The 16,886-nt window shown below is 41.8% G+C and overlaps 1 protein-coding gene across 1 annotated transcript; it reads left to right on the plus strand.

The window, feature by feature from the left end:
* Positions 1 to 1,124: 1,124 nt before the first annotated feature.
* LOC131835769 (cytochrome c oxidase subunit 5A, mitochondrial) lies at positions 1,125 to 16,886 on the plus strand. The gene is made up of 5 exons (XM_059180356.1): positions 1,125 to 1,333; positions 9,165 to 9,281; positions 10,739 to 10,860; positions 15,003 to 15,125; positions 16,720 to 16,886. The coding sequence occupies exons 1-4, from the start codon at positions 1,228 to 1,230 to the stop codon at positions 15,114 to 15,116; spliced, it is 459 nt and encodes a 152-aa protein (XP_059036339.1). The 5' UTR covers positions 1,125 to 1,227; the 3' UTR covers positions 15,117 to 15,125; positions 16,720 to 16,886.

Consider the following 16,886-nt stretch of genomic DNA (forward strand, 5'->3'; position numbering starts at 1 on the left):
CAAGCAAGCCAAGGCACTGGTGTAGGCTGCTTTAAAGGTTATTACTCCAGGAGGAACCATCACAAGCTTACAAGGAGTAGCCTTGCCAAGCGGTAACAGATGTCCCTTACTTAATGGGACTGCTGTATGGTTTATTACCACTGCCAACCAAAAGCAGCCAGCCTGGCCATGGCAGGAGAAAGTGTCTCAAGTACCCAGCAAAGGGCAGTCTTGTCCAGACGGGATGTTCTTGGGAAGTCCTCACAAATTCTTTATAAAGTTTGAAAGTCCATCAGGTGATTGACACCACTGCCCTTACTCTGCTGCGAACGACCTAGGGGTCTTTTGTGCTCCAGGTGCAACTGTTCTATTAGAAAGTCCTAATATCCAACTTCAAAGCAATTTCATTAAAATAAGTAAATAAGTCATTCTAAACAAATTCAAGCCACGAACAACTTTGTCCAAAACAAGATTTCAAAACATGGGTTTGAAATCATAAGTCGGTATACAACAAATATCCAGTTAAGTCCTGAGAACTAGGGATTTGAGAGCCTTGATTGCCAACAAGCAACCTGATTTATGAGTTTGTTACCTGTAGAGTGAAGTGACTGAGCTCATTTTTTAATGCTTGCGGGTTTGTGATCTAAGAAGGGTTACTAATAAAATCCCTTACATGTACGCAGTTGTGTTTTTCCCCATTTTCTTATTTTAGGCTCCAAAAGGGAAGGGAAGAGGTTAAACAAAGAGGGTATTTTTATTATAACTTGTCGTTGCTATCCTTTTTAACACTCCCGTTTAAAATCTCTTTTTTTCCTTAAATAATCTCTAAGACCAACGTGGTGCTCCACCTCACGATCCCGAGATCAACAGTCGCATGCTTTACCGACTGAAGCCCCCTTATTGCTTCCATTGGGGTTGATGTAATCGCTTCCGGACGTGAACTACGGTATCGTCCCCCGCCCGGCGCTTCAACGACCTTAAACCCCGGCTCCACCAAGGTCGAGACTGAGACTGGGTGGGGCGGGGCTGGGCCGGCACAGCGTGAAAATGTTTTGTCCTTAGCGCGCCGCCGTAGCCCGCCGGCGTCCGCAGTCAGCCCGCCAGGGCGCGAGCGCCGCAGTGGTCGGGGCCTCACGCTCCACCCACCGTACGTCGGTGCGTGAGTCCGGCCCCCGCGAGCTCCGGAGCTGCCCGTGAGTTCACACCCGGCTTCTGTTCAGCCTTGGACTTCGCGCAGCCATCGCCGTCATGCTCGGCGCCGCTCTCCGCCGTTGCGCTGTAGCCGCAGCCGCAGCCGCCCGTGCCAGCCCTCGAGGCCTCCAGTACTCAAGCCCGGTCCCCGGCCCCGCCGCCGGTAAGGCCCCCGCCGCCACTCCTAGCGCCCGCGTGTCCTTGCGGTGACCTGGTCCCCCGCCGCCACTCGAGGGAAGGCCTGCCCCGCGGCCTAGCCCCTGCCCTGCGGGCGGGCGGACGAACCTGGTGACCGCTGGCCTCTCTCCCCGCCGCCTCCACTTAAATGGGGGACTCGAAGACGCGGCCCCCGGGGCCTCCCCCAGCGCGACTTCCTGGTGCAGGCACCGCGGACTGATCAGGTGTGGACCTGCTGTGGGCTCCAGGGAAGGGGCGCAGTGCGCCTCCCGCGCCCACGGAACTCCTTCGGTCCCCGGGCCGTGACCGTGCCCCGGCGCTGACCCCTGCAGCCACCTGACTGGGAGTGTCCGCCGCCGGCCTACAGCGCGTCGGCGAAGGTGACATTGAGCCGCCCGGCGCGTCGCGGTCGGTGTAGGGGCAGGGGTGGCCCTTCCGGGGACGCGGGCACGGACACCGATAGCGTCTCCTGGGGACACCAGTGGGACACAGTAGACTTTTTTAAAAATCAGGCCTTTCTCGGTTAGCGTTTTCTATGTCACCTTCGCAGACCGTTCTGTCGTTTTATTTTATTTTTTTTTTTAAAGATTTTATTTATTTATTTGACAGAGAGAAATCACAAGTAGGCAGAGAGGCAGGCAGAGAGAGAGAGGAGGAAGCAGGCTCCCTGCTGAGCAGAGAGCCCGATGCGGGACTCGATCCCAGGACCCTGAGATCATGACCTGAGCCGAAGGCAGCGGCTTAACCCACTGAGCCACCCAGGCGCCCCGTTCTGTCGTTTTATAGACTGTTGTGCCACGTTCCAACTCTTCCATTCTTAAGATCTATCTTAAGAAACAACCATGTATGGTTGTTTCCTGAAATCTGGAAGAGAGCCTGAATATGGATAGGTGTTAGGCAAAGTATATACATACATCTTTCGAAAATTGGGCCCCACACGCTCAGAAATACTGAGTTCTACAGACAGAAGGGAAGCTTTTTTTTTTTTTTGCTTCCAGTCGAAAATCTGATTGCTGGAATATGAATCGTGCTGCTGATTCCTCTCTCTTGACTGTGCCTTCCCCCTATGTGTTTGCGGAGATTTTGTTTCCATCACTGTACTTTTTTAATTAGTGTAACTGCACTTTGGTCTTGGTCCATGATGGTAGTATATGCGGGGTGTGAAAATTAGGCCCTAAGCATGCAAATTTACACTTACGAACTCAAAAGAAAGAAGGTTGTTCTCTTGACTTGAGTGTTAATAACTAGATCCTTCAGAACCTAAGAAATGTGCTTTCTCTTCGTTTATCATAGAACAGTAAAACTAGCATGCACTTCACGAAGACTGTCTCATTTTATAAAAAGGAGGAAATTGAGGCGCATCTTGGGAAACTGATTTCCTTTACTAGTGGTGGAACTATTTTCAGTGTCTTGATTGTAGTTATTTTTGGCCCATCCTGATGTTTGTCAAATTTTATGATTTTTGTTTTGTTTTATTTTGCATTTTCCTTATCTAAATGCTAAAGTACTACAATATTTTCATATATATTCCTTTTGGGGTGTTTTCTTGTGACCTCTTCAAAAAAAATTGCTCCATTTTGTGGCAGGCTAGGGAAAAGGTAGAGATTTTTGGCAGACTGTAGAGTAAGGGATTCTTTTTTTTAAGATTTTATTTATTTATTTGTCAGAGAGAGAGCGAGCGAGAGCGAGTACAGGCAGAGTGTAAGGCAGAGTCAGAGGGAGAAGCAGGCTCCCTGCGGAGCAGGGAGCCCGATGCGGGACTCGATCCCAGGACGCTGGGATCATGACCTGAGCTGAAGGCAGCTGCTTAACCAACTGAGCCACCCAGGCTAGGGATTCTTCTCCTTAAAAAGTTTGAGCCAAAAAAAAAAAAGTTTGAACATTTGTTTATCTTCTAGGAGTTCTATTCCCATTCTTGGGTATAATTTATAAACAAAAAAATCTTTAATTTAGGCGTTTATGTTGGTTACATTACGTTACATTTACGTCATCTACTTTCTAATTGTGTGACCTTGGGCATGTTCATTAACATTAAAGCTCAGTTACCTCATCTCTAAAATCAGGATCTTTGGTAGTTATGAAGCTTAAATGAAATAATGTAACTTGTAGCATCTTGCCTGGCACAAATGCTTAAATATATATTTGCTTTATTATAGCAGATTCCATTTTTGCAAATTATATGTTAGGGTTTGTTATCCATATAAAACTGAACAGGTTTTATAATTTGAAAGTCAAAGAGAATAAAATTTTTTGGATGAGGCTGTTAAGGCCAAATCAGGGTACACTTGAAAGAGAGCTCTGAGGGGTGCCTAGGTGGTTTAGTCAGTTAAGCATCTGCCTCAGCTCAGGGCCCTGTGATCTTGAGTCTGGCATCTGCGGGGCTCCCTGCTCAGTGGGCACCCTGCTGCTCCCCCTGCTTGTGCTCTCTCTCTGTCAAATAAATAAAATATTTAAAAAGAGAGCTCTGGAGGGGTTAACCTGAGGGACCTCAAGTTTGGTCTAGTTAAGGGACAACCCAAATTCCAGAAGCCTCCCAACTTGAAACATTGTTTTCCGAAAACTGCTGAATTAAAATATTTTAAAATAGTGGTTAGGTTCTTTAGTCAACCCTTAAGACTTTAACAGTCCTGTTTACTATATCCTGACCCTGATAACTCAGAAGAGTGGGAGTTTTCTCTTCCTTTTCTTGCCAAGGGCTGGATTTAAAAGGTAGCGCTTTCTAATAACCGCCCAGCCTTCTTTTCTGCACTACTCCTTCACTTCTGGATTTCCAGCCTTTAAAGTCCATGGCTGCTCTTCAGGCTTGCACCTCAGCAGTCCTGCCTTTGAGGTTGTTTATGTGCCCTCTGCATTATTCATTTCTTTCCTTTCTCCTAGAATTACCAATGCCAAAATGACCATTTGGGGAGACTTTATCTGAGCTGATTAGTTACTAAGTGGAAAGCGCTCTGATTTAATAAATTTAAACTAAAGGGATTAATTCTTCTAAGTATGTTGGGTTTTTGGTTGGTGGTGGTGGTTGTTGATTTTAAACATTTTATGTATTTGAGAGTGAGAGGAAGGATGAGGGGCTCAATCCCGGAGGACCCTGGGCTCATGACCTGAGCCCAAGCCAGCCACTTAACCAACTGAGCAAGCCAGGCACTCCCCCCCCCCCCTTTTTTGGGAACAGAATGCTTAACTGAATGCCAAAAAGTAGTGTTAGAAATAGCTTTTTATAGGGCGCCTGGGTGGCTCAGTGGATTAAGCCGCTGCCTTCGGCTCAGGTCATGATCTCAGAGTTCTGGGATCGAGTCCCGCATCGGGCTCTCTGCTCAGCAGAGAGCCTGCTTCCCTCTCTCTCTCTCTCTGGCTGCCTCTCCATCTACTTGTGATTTCTCTCTGTTAAATTAATAAATAAAATCTTTAAAAAAAAAAAATAAAAAAAAAAAAAAAAGAAATAGCTTTTTATTTATTTATTTATTTATTAAAAAGATTTTATTTATTCATTTGACAGACAGAGATCACAAGTAGGCAGAGAGGCAGGCAGAGAGAGAGGAGGAAGCAGGCTCCCTGCCGAGCAGAGAGCCCGATGTGGGACTCGATCCCAGGACCCTGAGATCACGACCTGAGCTGAAGGCAGAGGCTCAACCCACCGAGCCACCCAGGCGCCCTAGAAATAGCTTTTTAGATTGAGTTTGTAGAAATGTTCATTTTCAGACACTTCTCTTTTCCTACTCTGGAATCTTCAGGTTGTATAAAAGCACTGAGCAGTTGTTTTCAAAGGACTTGGTAAAAACCTCAAACATAAGTGAAAATGCTCTACATAAGTTGGATTGGTAGCGGGGATTGCCTGTGTAGTTCACCTAAAAATCAAAATGTTAAATATATGATGGGCGTATGCACATCTAGGAGAGTAGATCCTACTCCTTCCCTTACTGAAGTACTGAAGTTAGTAATACAATTTGAACCATGTTGGAGAGTCTGATTTTGCCATGTTGGAAGGGGGATGTATGTTCCCAGATCACGCTTGGTATTATAAACAGTTGTTTCATAAAAGGTTTTTTGCTAATATAATTAGTTTGTAATTTGGGACTTCTAGAAGGAAAGTGCACAAATTATTAAAGGTTACCCATCACTCTCCTTGCTTAGGATTTGTAGTTGCTGGTCATCTTTATCTTTGGTTAGAAACAAAACAAAGCTGCCAGTCATCTAGTAAAATCATACCCAGCAGTAAGCTAAAGGAAATGGGTATTAAACACTTTTCTGAGTGGTAGGAAAGGATACGTGTAAATACCTCCGGGGAAAGAGTTCGTATGTATTATTTAATTTTTCTTGGGAAATAATTAGAAGTAGATTTATTGAGCAGTATGGTAGGGTCTGTGTTTAACTTGAGGCACCTGAGTGGCTTAGTGGGTTAAGCCTCTGCCTTTGGCTCGGGTCATGATCTCAGGGTCCTGGGATCGAGCCCCACATCGGGCTCTCTGCTTAGCTGGGAGCCTGCTTCCCCCCTCTCTCTGCCTTCCTCTCTGCTACTTGTGGTTTCTGTCAAATAAATAAATAAAATAATTTGAAAAAAAGAAAGCAGTAAAGCATGACCTGGGTGACTCAGTGGATTAAGCATCTGCCTTCCAGTCAGGTCATGATCCCAGGGTCCTGGAATGGAGCCCCGTAGGAGCTTGCTTCTCCCTCTGCCTGTTGCTCCCCCTGGTTTTATGCGCGCGCGCTCTCTCTCTCTCTCACACACACACACACACACACATAAATAAACAAATAAATAAAAAGTCTTCGTGGGGGGGGGAGAAAAAGCACTAAACAGTCTTCCAAAGTAATTATAACTTTTTATACTGTGCTTTAAGTATTCAGCTAAGGATTTTTTTTTTTTTTAAGATTTTATTTATTTGACAGAGATTACAAGTAGGTAGAGAGGCAGGCAGAGAGAGAGAGGAGGAAGCAGGCTCCCGGCTGAGCAGAGAGCCCGATGCGGGGCTGGATGCCAGAACCCTGGGATCATGACCTGAGCTGAAGGCAGAGGCTTTAACCCACTGAGCCACCCAGGCGCCCCAGTTTTTCTGTTGTTTTTTTTTTTTTTTTTTTTTTTAATCCCTGTATGTGCTTATCACCTCCATGCTCCTTTCCCTCTGGCAATCACCAACAACAGATTGTTCTCTGTATCTAAGTCTCTTTGTTTTGTTTATCTTTTAGATCCCTATGCATGTGAAATCCATATGCTGTTTGTCTTTCTCCGGCTCATTTTCCTTTCCATAATACTCTAGGTCCATCCATGTTGTCACAATGGCAAGATTTCATTCTTTTTATGTCTAAGTAGTATTCCATTATAAATATAAATACCACATTTTCTTTATCCATTTATCTATTTATGGACACTTAAGTTGGTTCCATCCATGTTTTGTCTACTGTAGATAGTGCTGCAGTGAACATAGAGATGCATGTATCTGTCTTTCTAAATTAGTATTTTTGTTTTCTTGAGATAAATACCCAGAAGTGAAATTATTGGATCATATGGAATTCTGTTTATAATATTTTGAGGAACCTCCATACTGTTTTGCATAGTAGGTGCACCAGTTTGCATTCCCACCAACAGTGCACAAGGGTTCCCTTTTCTCCACATCCTCACCAACACTTGTTATTTCTTGCCTTTTGGTAATAGCCATTCTGACAGGTATAATGTAATACTCATAGTGATTACAGTTTGCATTTCCTTGATGGTTAGTGATGTTGAGCATCTTTTCATGTGTCTGTTGGCCTTTTGTCTCTCTTTGGAGAAATGTCTATTCAGGTCCTCAGCCCATTTTTAATTGGATTGCTCTTTTTATATTGAGTTGTGTGATTTTTTAATATATTTTGGATATTAAACCCTTACCAGTTTTATCATTTGCAGATATTTTCCCCCATTCAGTACGTTGCTTTTTCCGTTTGTTGATGGTTTCCTTCACTCTGCAAACGCTTTTTAGTTTTATATAGTCCCATTTGTTTATTTTTGCTTTTGTTGCCTTTCCTTAGGAGACAGATCCAAAAAAATACTGTTCAGATTGATGTCCAAGAACTTAACTGCCTATGTTTTCTTAGGAATTTTATGGTTTCCAGTCTTATATTCACATCTTTAATCCATTTGAATTTATTTTTGTGTGTGATGTAAAAAAATGGTACCATTTCATTCTTCTGCATGTAATTGTCCAGTTTTCCCAACACCATTTATTAAAGAGACTATCTTTTCCCCAGTGTGTCCTGTATCGTTGTTGTTGTTGTTTTTTGTATATATATATATATATATATATAAATTTTTTTTTTTAAAGATTTTATTTATTTGTTTGACCGAGATCATAAGTAGGCAGAGAGGAAAGCGGTGGAGTGGGGGGAGCAGGCCTCCTGCCAAGTGGAGAGCCCAATGCGGGGCTCGATTCCAGGACCCTGAGATCATGACCTGAGCTGAAAGCAGAGGCTTAAGCCACTGAGCCACCCAGGAGCCCCTACATGTTACATTTAAAACTCTCACTTCTTAGATATCTTACAGAGCAGTTTTTCTCATGCAGTGTAAGTGAGAGTGTATGTTCCCTCTTAAGGGTTTATCAGAATTTGCCAGGAGGGGACTGTAGTTTGATAAAATAATTTTTTTAATTACTATTGTTTTGTCAGGTTGTGTAATTTATTTTGGAATATAATTTAATGGAGAGTATATTTCTTTTTAATGTATTAAAAATACAAATTATAAATTTGCTTAAGAACTGGATTGGGGGTCACCTGGGTGGCTCAGTGGGCTGGACCTCTGCCTTCGATTCAGGTCATGGTCTCAGGGCCCTGGGATGGAGCCCCGCACAGGGGCTCTCTGCTCAGCAGGGAGCCTGCTTCCCCCCCCCCCAACCCCCGCCTTTCTGCCTGCCTCTCTGCCTACTTGTGATCTCTGTCTGTCAAATAAATAAAATCTTTGAAAAAATAAAGCTAGAATGGGCATTTTTTTAAAACTAGGAATTAATACTGTGCTTATCATAAAAATTCATATATTTCGGAAGTATGTAAAACACTTTTAACAGTTTGAAGCTATATTACACATTAGGGGGAAAAAGTATAAATGTACATATATAGTACTTTTTGTTCTACATGCTTTTTTTTTTCTTTTTTTTTTATTTTTAAAAGATTTTATTTATTAATTTGACAGAGAGAAATCACAAGTAGACGGAGAGGCAGCCAGAGAGAGAGAGAGAGATAGGGAAGCAGGCTCCCTGCTGAGCAGAGAGCCTGATGCGGGACTCTATCCCAGGACCCCAAGATCATGACCTGAGCCGAAGGCAGCGGCTTAACCCACTGAGCCACCCAGGCGCCCCTCTACTTGCTTTTCTTTGCTTAGTTTTTAAAATGTTTTTTCGTATCAATACATAAGATTTGTTTTATTCAACCTGCTGAATAATCTTCCTACCATGATATATATAGTTGATTCAGAATTTAATGCATTGGATATATTTTACGTCCTTGGGCTGTACAATTAAAAGTGGTTAAGATGGTAAACCTGATGTATATATTTTAACACAGTTTTACTATTATTTTTTAATATTTTTTAAAGATTTTTATTTATTTATTTATTTGACAGAGAAATCACAAGTAGGCAGAGAGGTAGGCAGAGAGAGATGGGGAAGCAGGCTCCCTGCTGCTGAGTTGATGACCCAGGCTGAAGTCAGAGGTTTAACCCACTGAGCCACCCAGGCACCTCTTTTAACACAATTTTTTAAAAAAAGAAAACAAATAACCTTAATGTATTGACAGGGTATGTCAAGTATTATTTCTTTCTGTACATTGAAGTCATTGTTCTTTCTTCATTGTAGCTGTCCAGTCTCTTCGCTGCTACTCCCATGGGTCACATGAGACAGATGAGGAGTTTGATGCTCGCTGGGTGACATACTTCAACAAGCCAGATATTGATGCCTGGGAATTGCGTAAAGGTAATTGGAACATAGGCATATTTGTCTACTTTGGCATAGAATTGGCAAGTACTTTATAGTCTTTCACTACTCTGTTGAAAGCCACTATTTTGAAAATATGCCTCATGTAAACTAGGTATTGTCATGCAACTTGCAGTTGGGAAAGTTTATAGCCTTCGTAGTATTTCCTGTAAAGCAGGCACAATTGACTTTTTGGGCCAGATGATTTTTTGTTGTGGGCCTGTCTTTTGCATTATAGGATATTTGACTGCATCCTTGGCTTTAGCCTACTAGGTGCCAACCACCATCTCACCCCCACCAGTCTGCAGTGTGACAACCAAAAATGTTTTCTGGGGGACAAAATCACCCCTGATTGAAAACCATTGCTATGTTGATAGATTAGGATGAGCAAGAATTAACAATTTTGTACCTTTTAGATAAGTTAAACACGTAGGCATTTGGTTCTCCCTACTCCCCACTCTTGGTAATGGTTTGAGTTTTTTGTTACTTTCAGTCTAACTTATGATTTATCTTGCCCTGAATTACTCTTCAGTTTAAGTAACCTAGAAGTTGTTTTTCCTAATTTGCAGATGTGCATCGAACATGAGTAGGTAACATTTAGGATGACTAGTCTAGAAAACTAATTTCAAGTATACATAATTTATCTCATACAAAGAGTTCAGTCTTTGTAACTATATTCTAGCATTGTAGTCACTGTGTCTTTTGTTTACATATATTAAAATAACTAAAAGCAGGACAGCGTAAGTGCTTCAGACTTATCTGCACTAATGTAATAATGACTCTTTCTTTGCTGCAACCAGGAAAATTCTTACTGAGTAATCTTGAATAGCAGTAATGAAAAGAACAGTAATTCTGCATTCCCATTAAGAGAATCTTAAATTTTATGATATGTCATTTTGTGCAGAGCTGAAAGTAATCATGCCCAGTCATTTTCTGGTTGAATGTGCACTAATGCTTCTCTAGATCTCCATAATGTCCTCATTTGGGCTTCATTAAATCTCCTTAAGCATTTCTCGGGTGGCTTTTAGATTATTTTCCAATAAAATCTTATTTTAAAGCAACCAAAGTATATACATTGTGCTAAGTATAAGTTAAGGCTATGAGTTGTAAATGACCCTCTTGTTTGAAGGAGAGCCAGCTAATTATTATAAAAACAGTATTAGCATTTAAGAAAACTCTGGTTTCTTTTTTCTTTTTCTTTTTCTTTTTTTAATCTTCAGCCTGCATGCAGCTGCATAGTTCGTTCTTTCCACTACTTCACTGTGGAAGATCCATTATGATCTTACTATCTAGAATTTGTTAAAAGTGGAGTCTCATACTTTATTTTATAGACAAGAGACTAGAGGTCCAAACAGACAAGATCACATGTGTATGATTCAGTAAAAATGTAGATAATTAAATTGTAGCTTATATGAGGATATTCCAGGTTGACATGGATCCTTTTTTTTATTTGACAGGGATGAACACACTCGTTGGCTATGATCTGGTTCCAGAACCCAAAATCATTGATGCTGCTTTACGGGCATGCAGACGGTTAAATGATTTTGCTAGTGCAGTTCGCATCCTAGAGGTTGTTAAGGTCAGTGAAATAACAATGCTAAAGTTGTTCCTGGAGATGGGTGGGCTGTTGTTAGGTATCAGTGTATCCTCTGTTTTTGAATTTGTTAAAATCCCTAAAATTCTTATACTTATAGGAAATGTGCATTGCAATTGCAATCTTTCCGGAGGGCAATTTGGCAGAATTAAAAAATTGTTTAAAAAATCGTGCTTGAGGGGCGCCTGGGTGGCTCAGTGGGTTAAGCCGCTGCCTTCGGCTCAGGTCATGATCTCAGAGTCCTGGGATCGAGTCCCGCATCAGGCTCTCTGCTCAGCAGAGAGCCTGCTTCCCTCTCTCTCTCTCTGTCTCTGCCTGCCTCTCCATCTACTTGTGATTTCTCTCTGTCAAATAAATAAATAAAATCTTTAAAAAAAAAAAAAAAAATCGTGCTTGAGGGGTACCTCAAGCCCATCGACCAGTAGCTCAGCTGGTTAAGCATCTACCTTTGGCTTGGGTCATGACCTTAGGGTCCTGGTATTGAGCCCCTTGCTTAGTGAGGAGACTGCTTCTCCCTCTCCCTCTGCCCCTCCTCTTGCTTATGCTTGCTCTCTCCCTTTCTGTGTCAAATAAATAAAATCTTAAAAAGATTTCTGCTTGATAACCCTTTTGTTCAGCAATTCCATTTGAGAATTTATCTTAAGGAAATAATTACGGATGTACAAAGGTTATTTGTGGTATGAAGTTAAATGTTGTTAGTTGTTTCTTTTCTTTTTTTTTTTTTTAAAGATTTTATTTATTTATTTGACAGAGAGAAATCACAAGTAGATCGAGAGGCAGGCAGAGAGAGAGAGAGGGAAGCAGGCTCTCTGCTGAGCAGAGAGCCCGATGCGGGACTCGATCCCAGGACTCTGAGATCATGACCCGAGCCAAAGGCAGCGGCTTAACCCACTGAGCCACCCAGGCGCCCCTTGTTAGTTGTTTCTTAAGATGGAACTTCCCAGAAGAGGTTATCTATTAATGTTGTGGAAATGTGTTGAACAATAGTGTATTCTCCTTCTTAATATTATTTTTTAAAATTTTAATTGGGCTCCATACCCAATGTGGAGCTTGAATTCAGAACCCTGTGATCAAGAATCACACACTCGGGGCGTCTGGGTGGCTCAGTGGGTTAAAGCCTCTGCCTTCGGCCCAGGGTCCTGGGATCGAGCCCCACATCGGGCTCTCTGCTCAGCAGGGAGCCTGCTTCTCCCTCTCTCTGTCTGCCTACCTCTCTGCCTACATGTGATCTCTGTCTGTCAAATAAATAAATAAAATCTTTAAAAAAAAAAAAATCACACATTCTACCAACTGAACCAGCAGGTGCCCAACAATTTATTTCATATATATACACACAAACACACACACACTCACACTTTTTTTTTTTTTTTTTAAGATTTTATTTATTTATTTGAGAGGGAAGAGAGAGCAAGAGAGAAGAGAGGTCAGCAGGAGAAGTAGACTCCCTGCTGAGCAGGGAGCCGGATATGGGATTCGATCCTGGGCCTCCAGGATCATGACCAGAGAAGGCAGTCGCTTAAGCAACTGAGCCACTCAGGCGCCCTAACAATTTATAGTATATTAACTGAAGAAAATTATGAAACAATTTTTATGGTGTGACCCCATTTTATTTTAAAAAATATATAGATGAAAATGTAGGAGAATATATACTTGCCCTCCTCTCTCTTGATTATAGCTCCTGTTTTTCTGTAATGAAAAATGAATACATTGCATTTTAAACAAGAATTTTATACGATTGGGGCACCTGGGTGGCTCAGTGGGTTAAAGCCTCTGCCTTCACTCAGGTCATGATCCTGGAGTCCTGGGATCGAGCCCCGCATCGGGCTCTCTGCTCAGCAGGGAGCCTGCTTCCCTTCCTCTCTCTCTGCCTGCCTCTCTGCCTATTTGTGATCTCTGTCTGTCAAATAAATAAAATCTTTAATAAAAAAAAAAGAATTTTATACGATTAAGGGATGCCTGGTGGCTCAGTTGGTTGAGCTTCTAACTCTTGATTTCTGCTTGGGTCATGAGACCAAGCTCTGCCTCAGTCTTCTTGAATGGTGGGGAGCCTGCTTGAGGTTCTCTCCCTCCCTCTCCCTCTCCCCTTTCCCCTGCTTGTGCACTGCACTCTCTCTTAAATAAAGAAATACATTTTTTTTTTTTTAAAGACTGTTACTTATATGTCAGAGAGAGAGAGTGAGCACAAGCAGGGGGAGCAGCCCGCAGAGGGAGCAGCCCACAGAGGGAGAACCAGGCTACCTGCTGAGCAAGGAGACTGATGCAGGACTTGATCTCAGGACCTGAGCTGAAGGCATATGCCCAACTGACTGAGCCACCCAGGCATGCCAGAAATTAATCAGTCGTTCTTTCTTTCTAAAGATTTTGTTTATTTATTTGACAAAGAGAGACATAGGGAGAGAGGGAACTCAAGCGAGGGGAGTGGGAGAGGGAGAAACAGGCTTCCTGCTGAATAGGGAGACCAATGCGGGACTTGATCCCAGGACTCTGGGATCATGACCTGAGCTGAAGGCAGATGGTTAATTACTGAGCCACCCAGGCACCCCAAAATGAATCTTTTTAGAAAAATACAATTATGGGGGCAACTGGGTGGCTCAGTGGGTTGGGCCTCTGCCCAGGTCATGATCTCAGGGTCCTGGGATCGAGCCCCGCATCAGGCTCTCTGCTCAGCAGGGAGCCTGCTTCCTCCTCTCTCTACCTGCCTCTCTGCCTGCTTATGATCTCTGTCTTTCAAATAAATAAATAAAATCTTTAAAAAAAAAAAAAAAAAGAAAGAAAAATACAATTATGGAGACCTAGAATTTGTTAAAGGCAAATGAATAGCAGCTCGGCACTCTCTTAGTCTTTGACTTTTTTTTTTTTAAGATTTTACTTATTTATTTGAGAGAGATTGAGAGAACACAAGTGGGGGTGGGAGGAGAAGAGGGAGAGGAAGAAGCAGACTTTTTGCTGAGCAGGGAGCCTGACCCAAAACTTTGGGTTTGGAACCTGAGCCAAAGGTAGCTGACTGAGCCATCCAGGGGGCCCCCAGTTGACCTTTTAATATTTGTCCCTGAGGAATCGCATGAAAATATAGGTATAATTACATTTTATGGTGTTTGTCAAAGACAAAGAGTGTTTGTCAAAACTCTCTTGCCCTGGGAATAAGTATAGCTCTCCACGAAGGGACATGGTACACAAGAAAGAAATGCAAGTCTGTAAGAGGGAAAGTGTGACATGACTTTATCTACAGTGGGTAGATAATTAAGGGTTCTGTAGGCTGTCAATCCATTCAGCACCAGTACTTAATTCAGTTAAGATCTCAGATTGGAAGCAAATTCAAAAACTTTTCTTGTGTTAACTTAATTATTCCTATTGCCTGCTGGGCATGTTTAATTATCTTCACAAAATTCTGTCATCACCACCTTTTCTAGTAACTTGAGGCTTTAAAATGTTTTGTTTCGGGGCACCTGGGTGACTAAGTTGGTAGGCATCTGCCTTTGGCTTGGGTGGTGATCCCAGGGTCCTGGGATCGAGCCCCATTTTGGGCTCCCTGCTCAGCGGGAAGCCTGGTTCTCCCTCCCCACTCCCCTTGCTTGTTGTGTTCCCTCTCTCGTTGTGCCTCTCTCTGTCAAATAAATCTTTTTAAAAAACCTGTTTTATTTTGTTAGTTTTTTCTGGATTTAATCTAATGGTCTTAGTTATTCTTGAGGTGCTTATAAACCTACTTTGAATAGTGCCTGCATTAGTTGTTCTCTGTTAAAAGTAAGTGACATGTGGGGCACCTGGGTGGCTCAGTTGGTTAAGCCACTGCCTTCCGCTCATGTCGTGGTCCCGGAGTCCCAGGATCAAGTCCCGCATCGGGCTCCCAGCTCTGCTGGGAGTCTGCTTTCCCTCTGACCTTCTCCCCTCTCATGTTCTCTCTCTCTCTCTCTCTCTCTCTCAAATAAATAAATAAATAAAAATCTTAAAAAAAAAAAAAGTAGGTGACATGTATTTTCTGCTACTAGCCTCTGCATATGTGATTACACTTGATCTTAGCCAAAAGGCCGAGAAGCGATGCATATGTGATTAAAAGCATTCTCAAGTTCATTTTTTTAATAGAGATAGCTTTTCAGAGAGCTAAATGTAAGTATTTTCTTTGCCATCAGGACAAAGCGGGACCTCATAAGGAAATCTACCCCTATGTCATCCAAGAACTTAGACCAACTTTAAATGAACTGGGAATCTCCACTCCAGAGGAACTGGGCCTTGACAAAGTGTGAACCCCATGGGTAAGCAGCACACCATTGAATAAGGCAAGAAATGAATCCAAGGAATGGGGAGTGAGTGACATTTCAGTTTCTCAGCATAAGATCTTTTATTGGCCTCCTTAGAGGCCATGAACAGAAGGATTTAGAGAGTACTAATGATGGTAAGTTTAAGGAGCTAGAATTGTCATTTTTAGTTGTTATATTCTCTTAACTAGTGTAAAGGCAAGAGGAAGCCTCCATTAAAAATCTATATAAAATATTTAAAACATAAAATTTCATTCCTTTTATCTCCCCCAAACTAAAGGTAGTAATCCACTGCATACAAGGTGTTCATCACACATGCTTTTTATACATCTGTTTATTTTTAACAGAGTTTTATTAATTTGATGCATTCGTTTTTGTGTGCCCACATTAGAATTTTAACAGTCAAGTAAATATCACTGATAATAAAAACTTACTTGATACCTTGTTCTCTTCGGGAAGGCAGGTAATAGAACCAGCCACAGGATTTTTAGATAGTGAGAGTGTGCAGAAAATACATAAGCAGTGACTCGTTTTTTATTTTATTTAAACACATACAGCATATATGACTCTTGTGTCAGGCACTGTTTTAAGTGCTCTGTAAATATTAACTCATTTAACCCTCATAAACCATCCCTTGAAGTAGTTACTATTATTATTATTACTAATATTCCCATTTTACTCTTTTATTAATGAGGAAACTGAGGCACCTTGTCCAAGGTCATATAGCTAGTACTGGAACCCACACTTAAAGCCAGCCAGTCCAGCCCATGTCCATTGTTCTCACTGTGCTGCACATCCTGTGTAGGCATTTACTATATTCATTTCTCAGTGGTAAACAATGAGGCTTAGAGGATTTGCTTCCTAAGAATAGGAGGACATTGTTTTTTAAAATAGTGTAAGTCAACTACCTAATAGAAGTTCCAATAAAAGCGAACCCAAAATTCTTGAAGGAGCTAAATCAGCTCCCTCACAAGATAAAGGTCCAGTGAGCCTGGTTAGAGATTGCTGTGGAGCAGGAGTCCTAATTTTATCTTCGTCCACCCCCAGATCACCACTACCTCCCTGAAGTCCTTTAGCTCATCTTTGTAATACATGAAAGGCTTTATTTTTTAAAGGTGTGTACTAATAATGATTTTTGTGAGAAAACTAGGCATTCAGAATAGATTTCCTCTTACATTTTTGAAGCTCTTGTGTTTGGTTCATATTCCATAGTGGACTCTTACAAGGATATTTAAACACTTCAGCTTAATTTTTATTTTATCAAGTAGTCCCAGGAGTCCAGAAGATCTTTGTTACATAGAATCTGTTCTGGCTGCGATGACATTTCTTTAAAAAAAAAAAAATTTATAGGGCAACCCCCCAACACTTTATGTTTGGAAAAGAGGACCACCCCAGTAAGTACTAGGTATATAAACACAAAAAAGCCACAGAGCTAGTCCCTTGTGAGTTAGCTCTAGGCAGGATTAAGGAACAGAAAAGGCTACACAGAGCCAGTGATTTCCCTGGACTGTTGCTCTAAAGAAGGTTATTTTTAATAAGATTTCTACCTTTCCTTTATTTTTTGGCTAATTCTTCATGTTTTTTCTTACAGATGGGCTTCTCAAGGATTTATTCATAATGCTACTTGATTGTAAACAATCACCTGGAAATACTGATGATAACATATTACCTTATTTGAACAAGTTTTCCTTTATTGAGTACCAGACCATGTAATGGTAACTTGGACTTTAATAAAAGGGAAATGAGTTTGAACTGAAA

The sequence above is a fragment of the Mustela lutreola genome, chromosome 7 (genome assembly GCF_030435805.1).
Source record: "Mustela lutreola isolate mMusLut2 chromosome 7, mMusLut2.pri, whole genome shotgun sequence".
Taxonomy (NCBI): Eukaryota; Metazoa; Chordata; class Mammalia; order Carnivora; family Mustelidae; genus Mustela; species Mustela lutreola.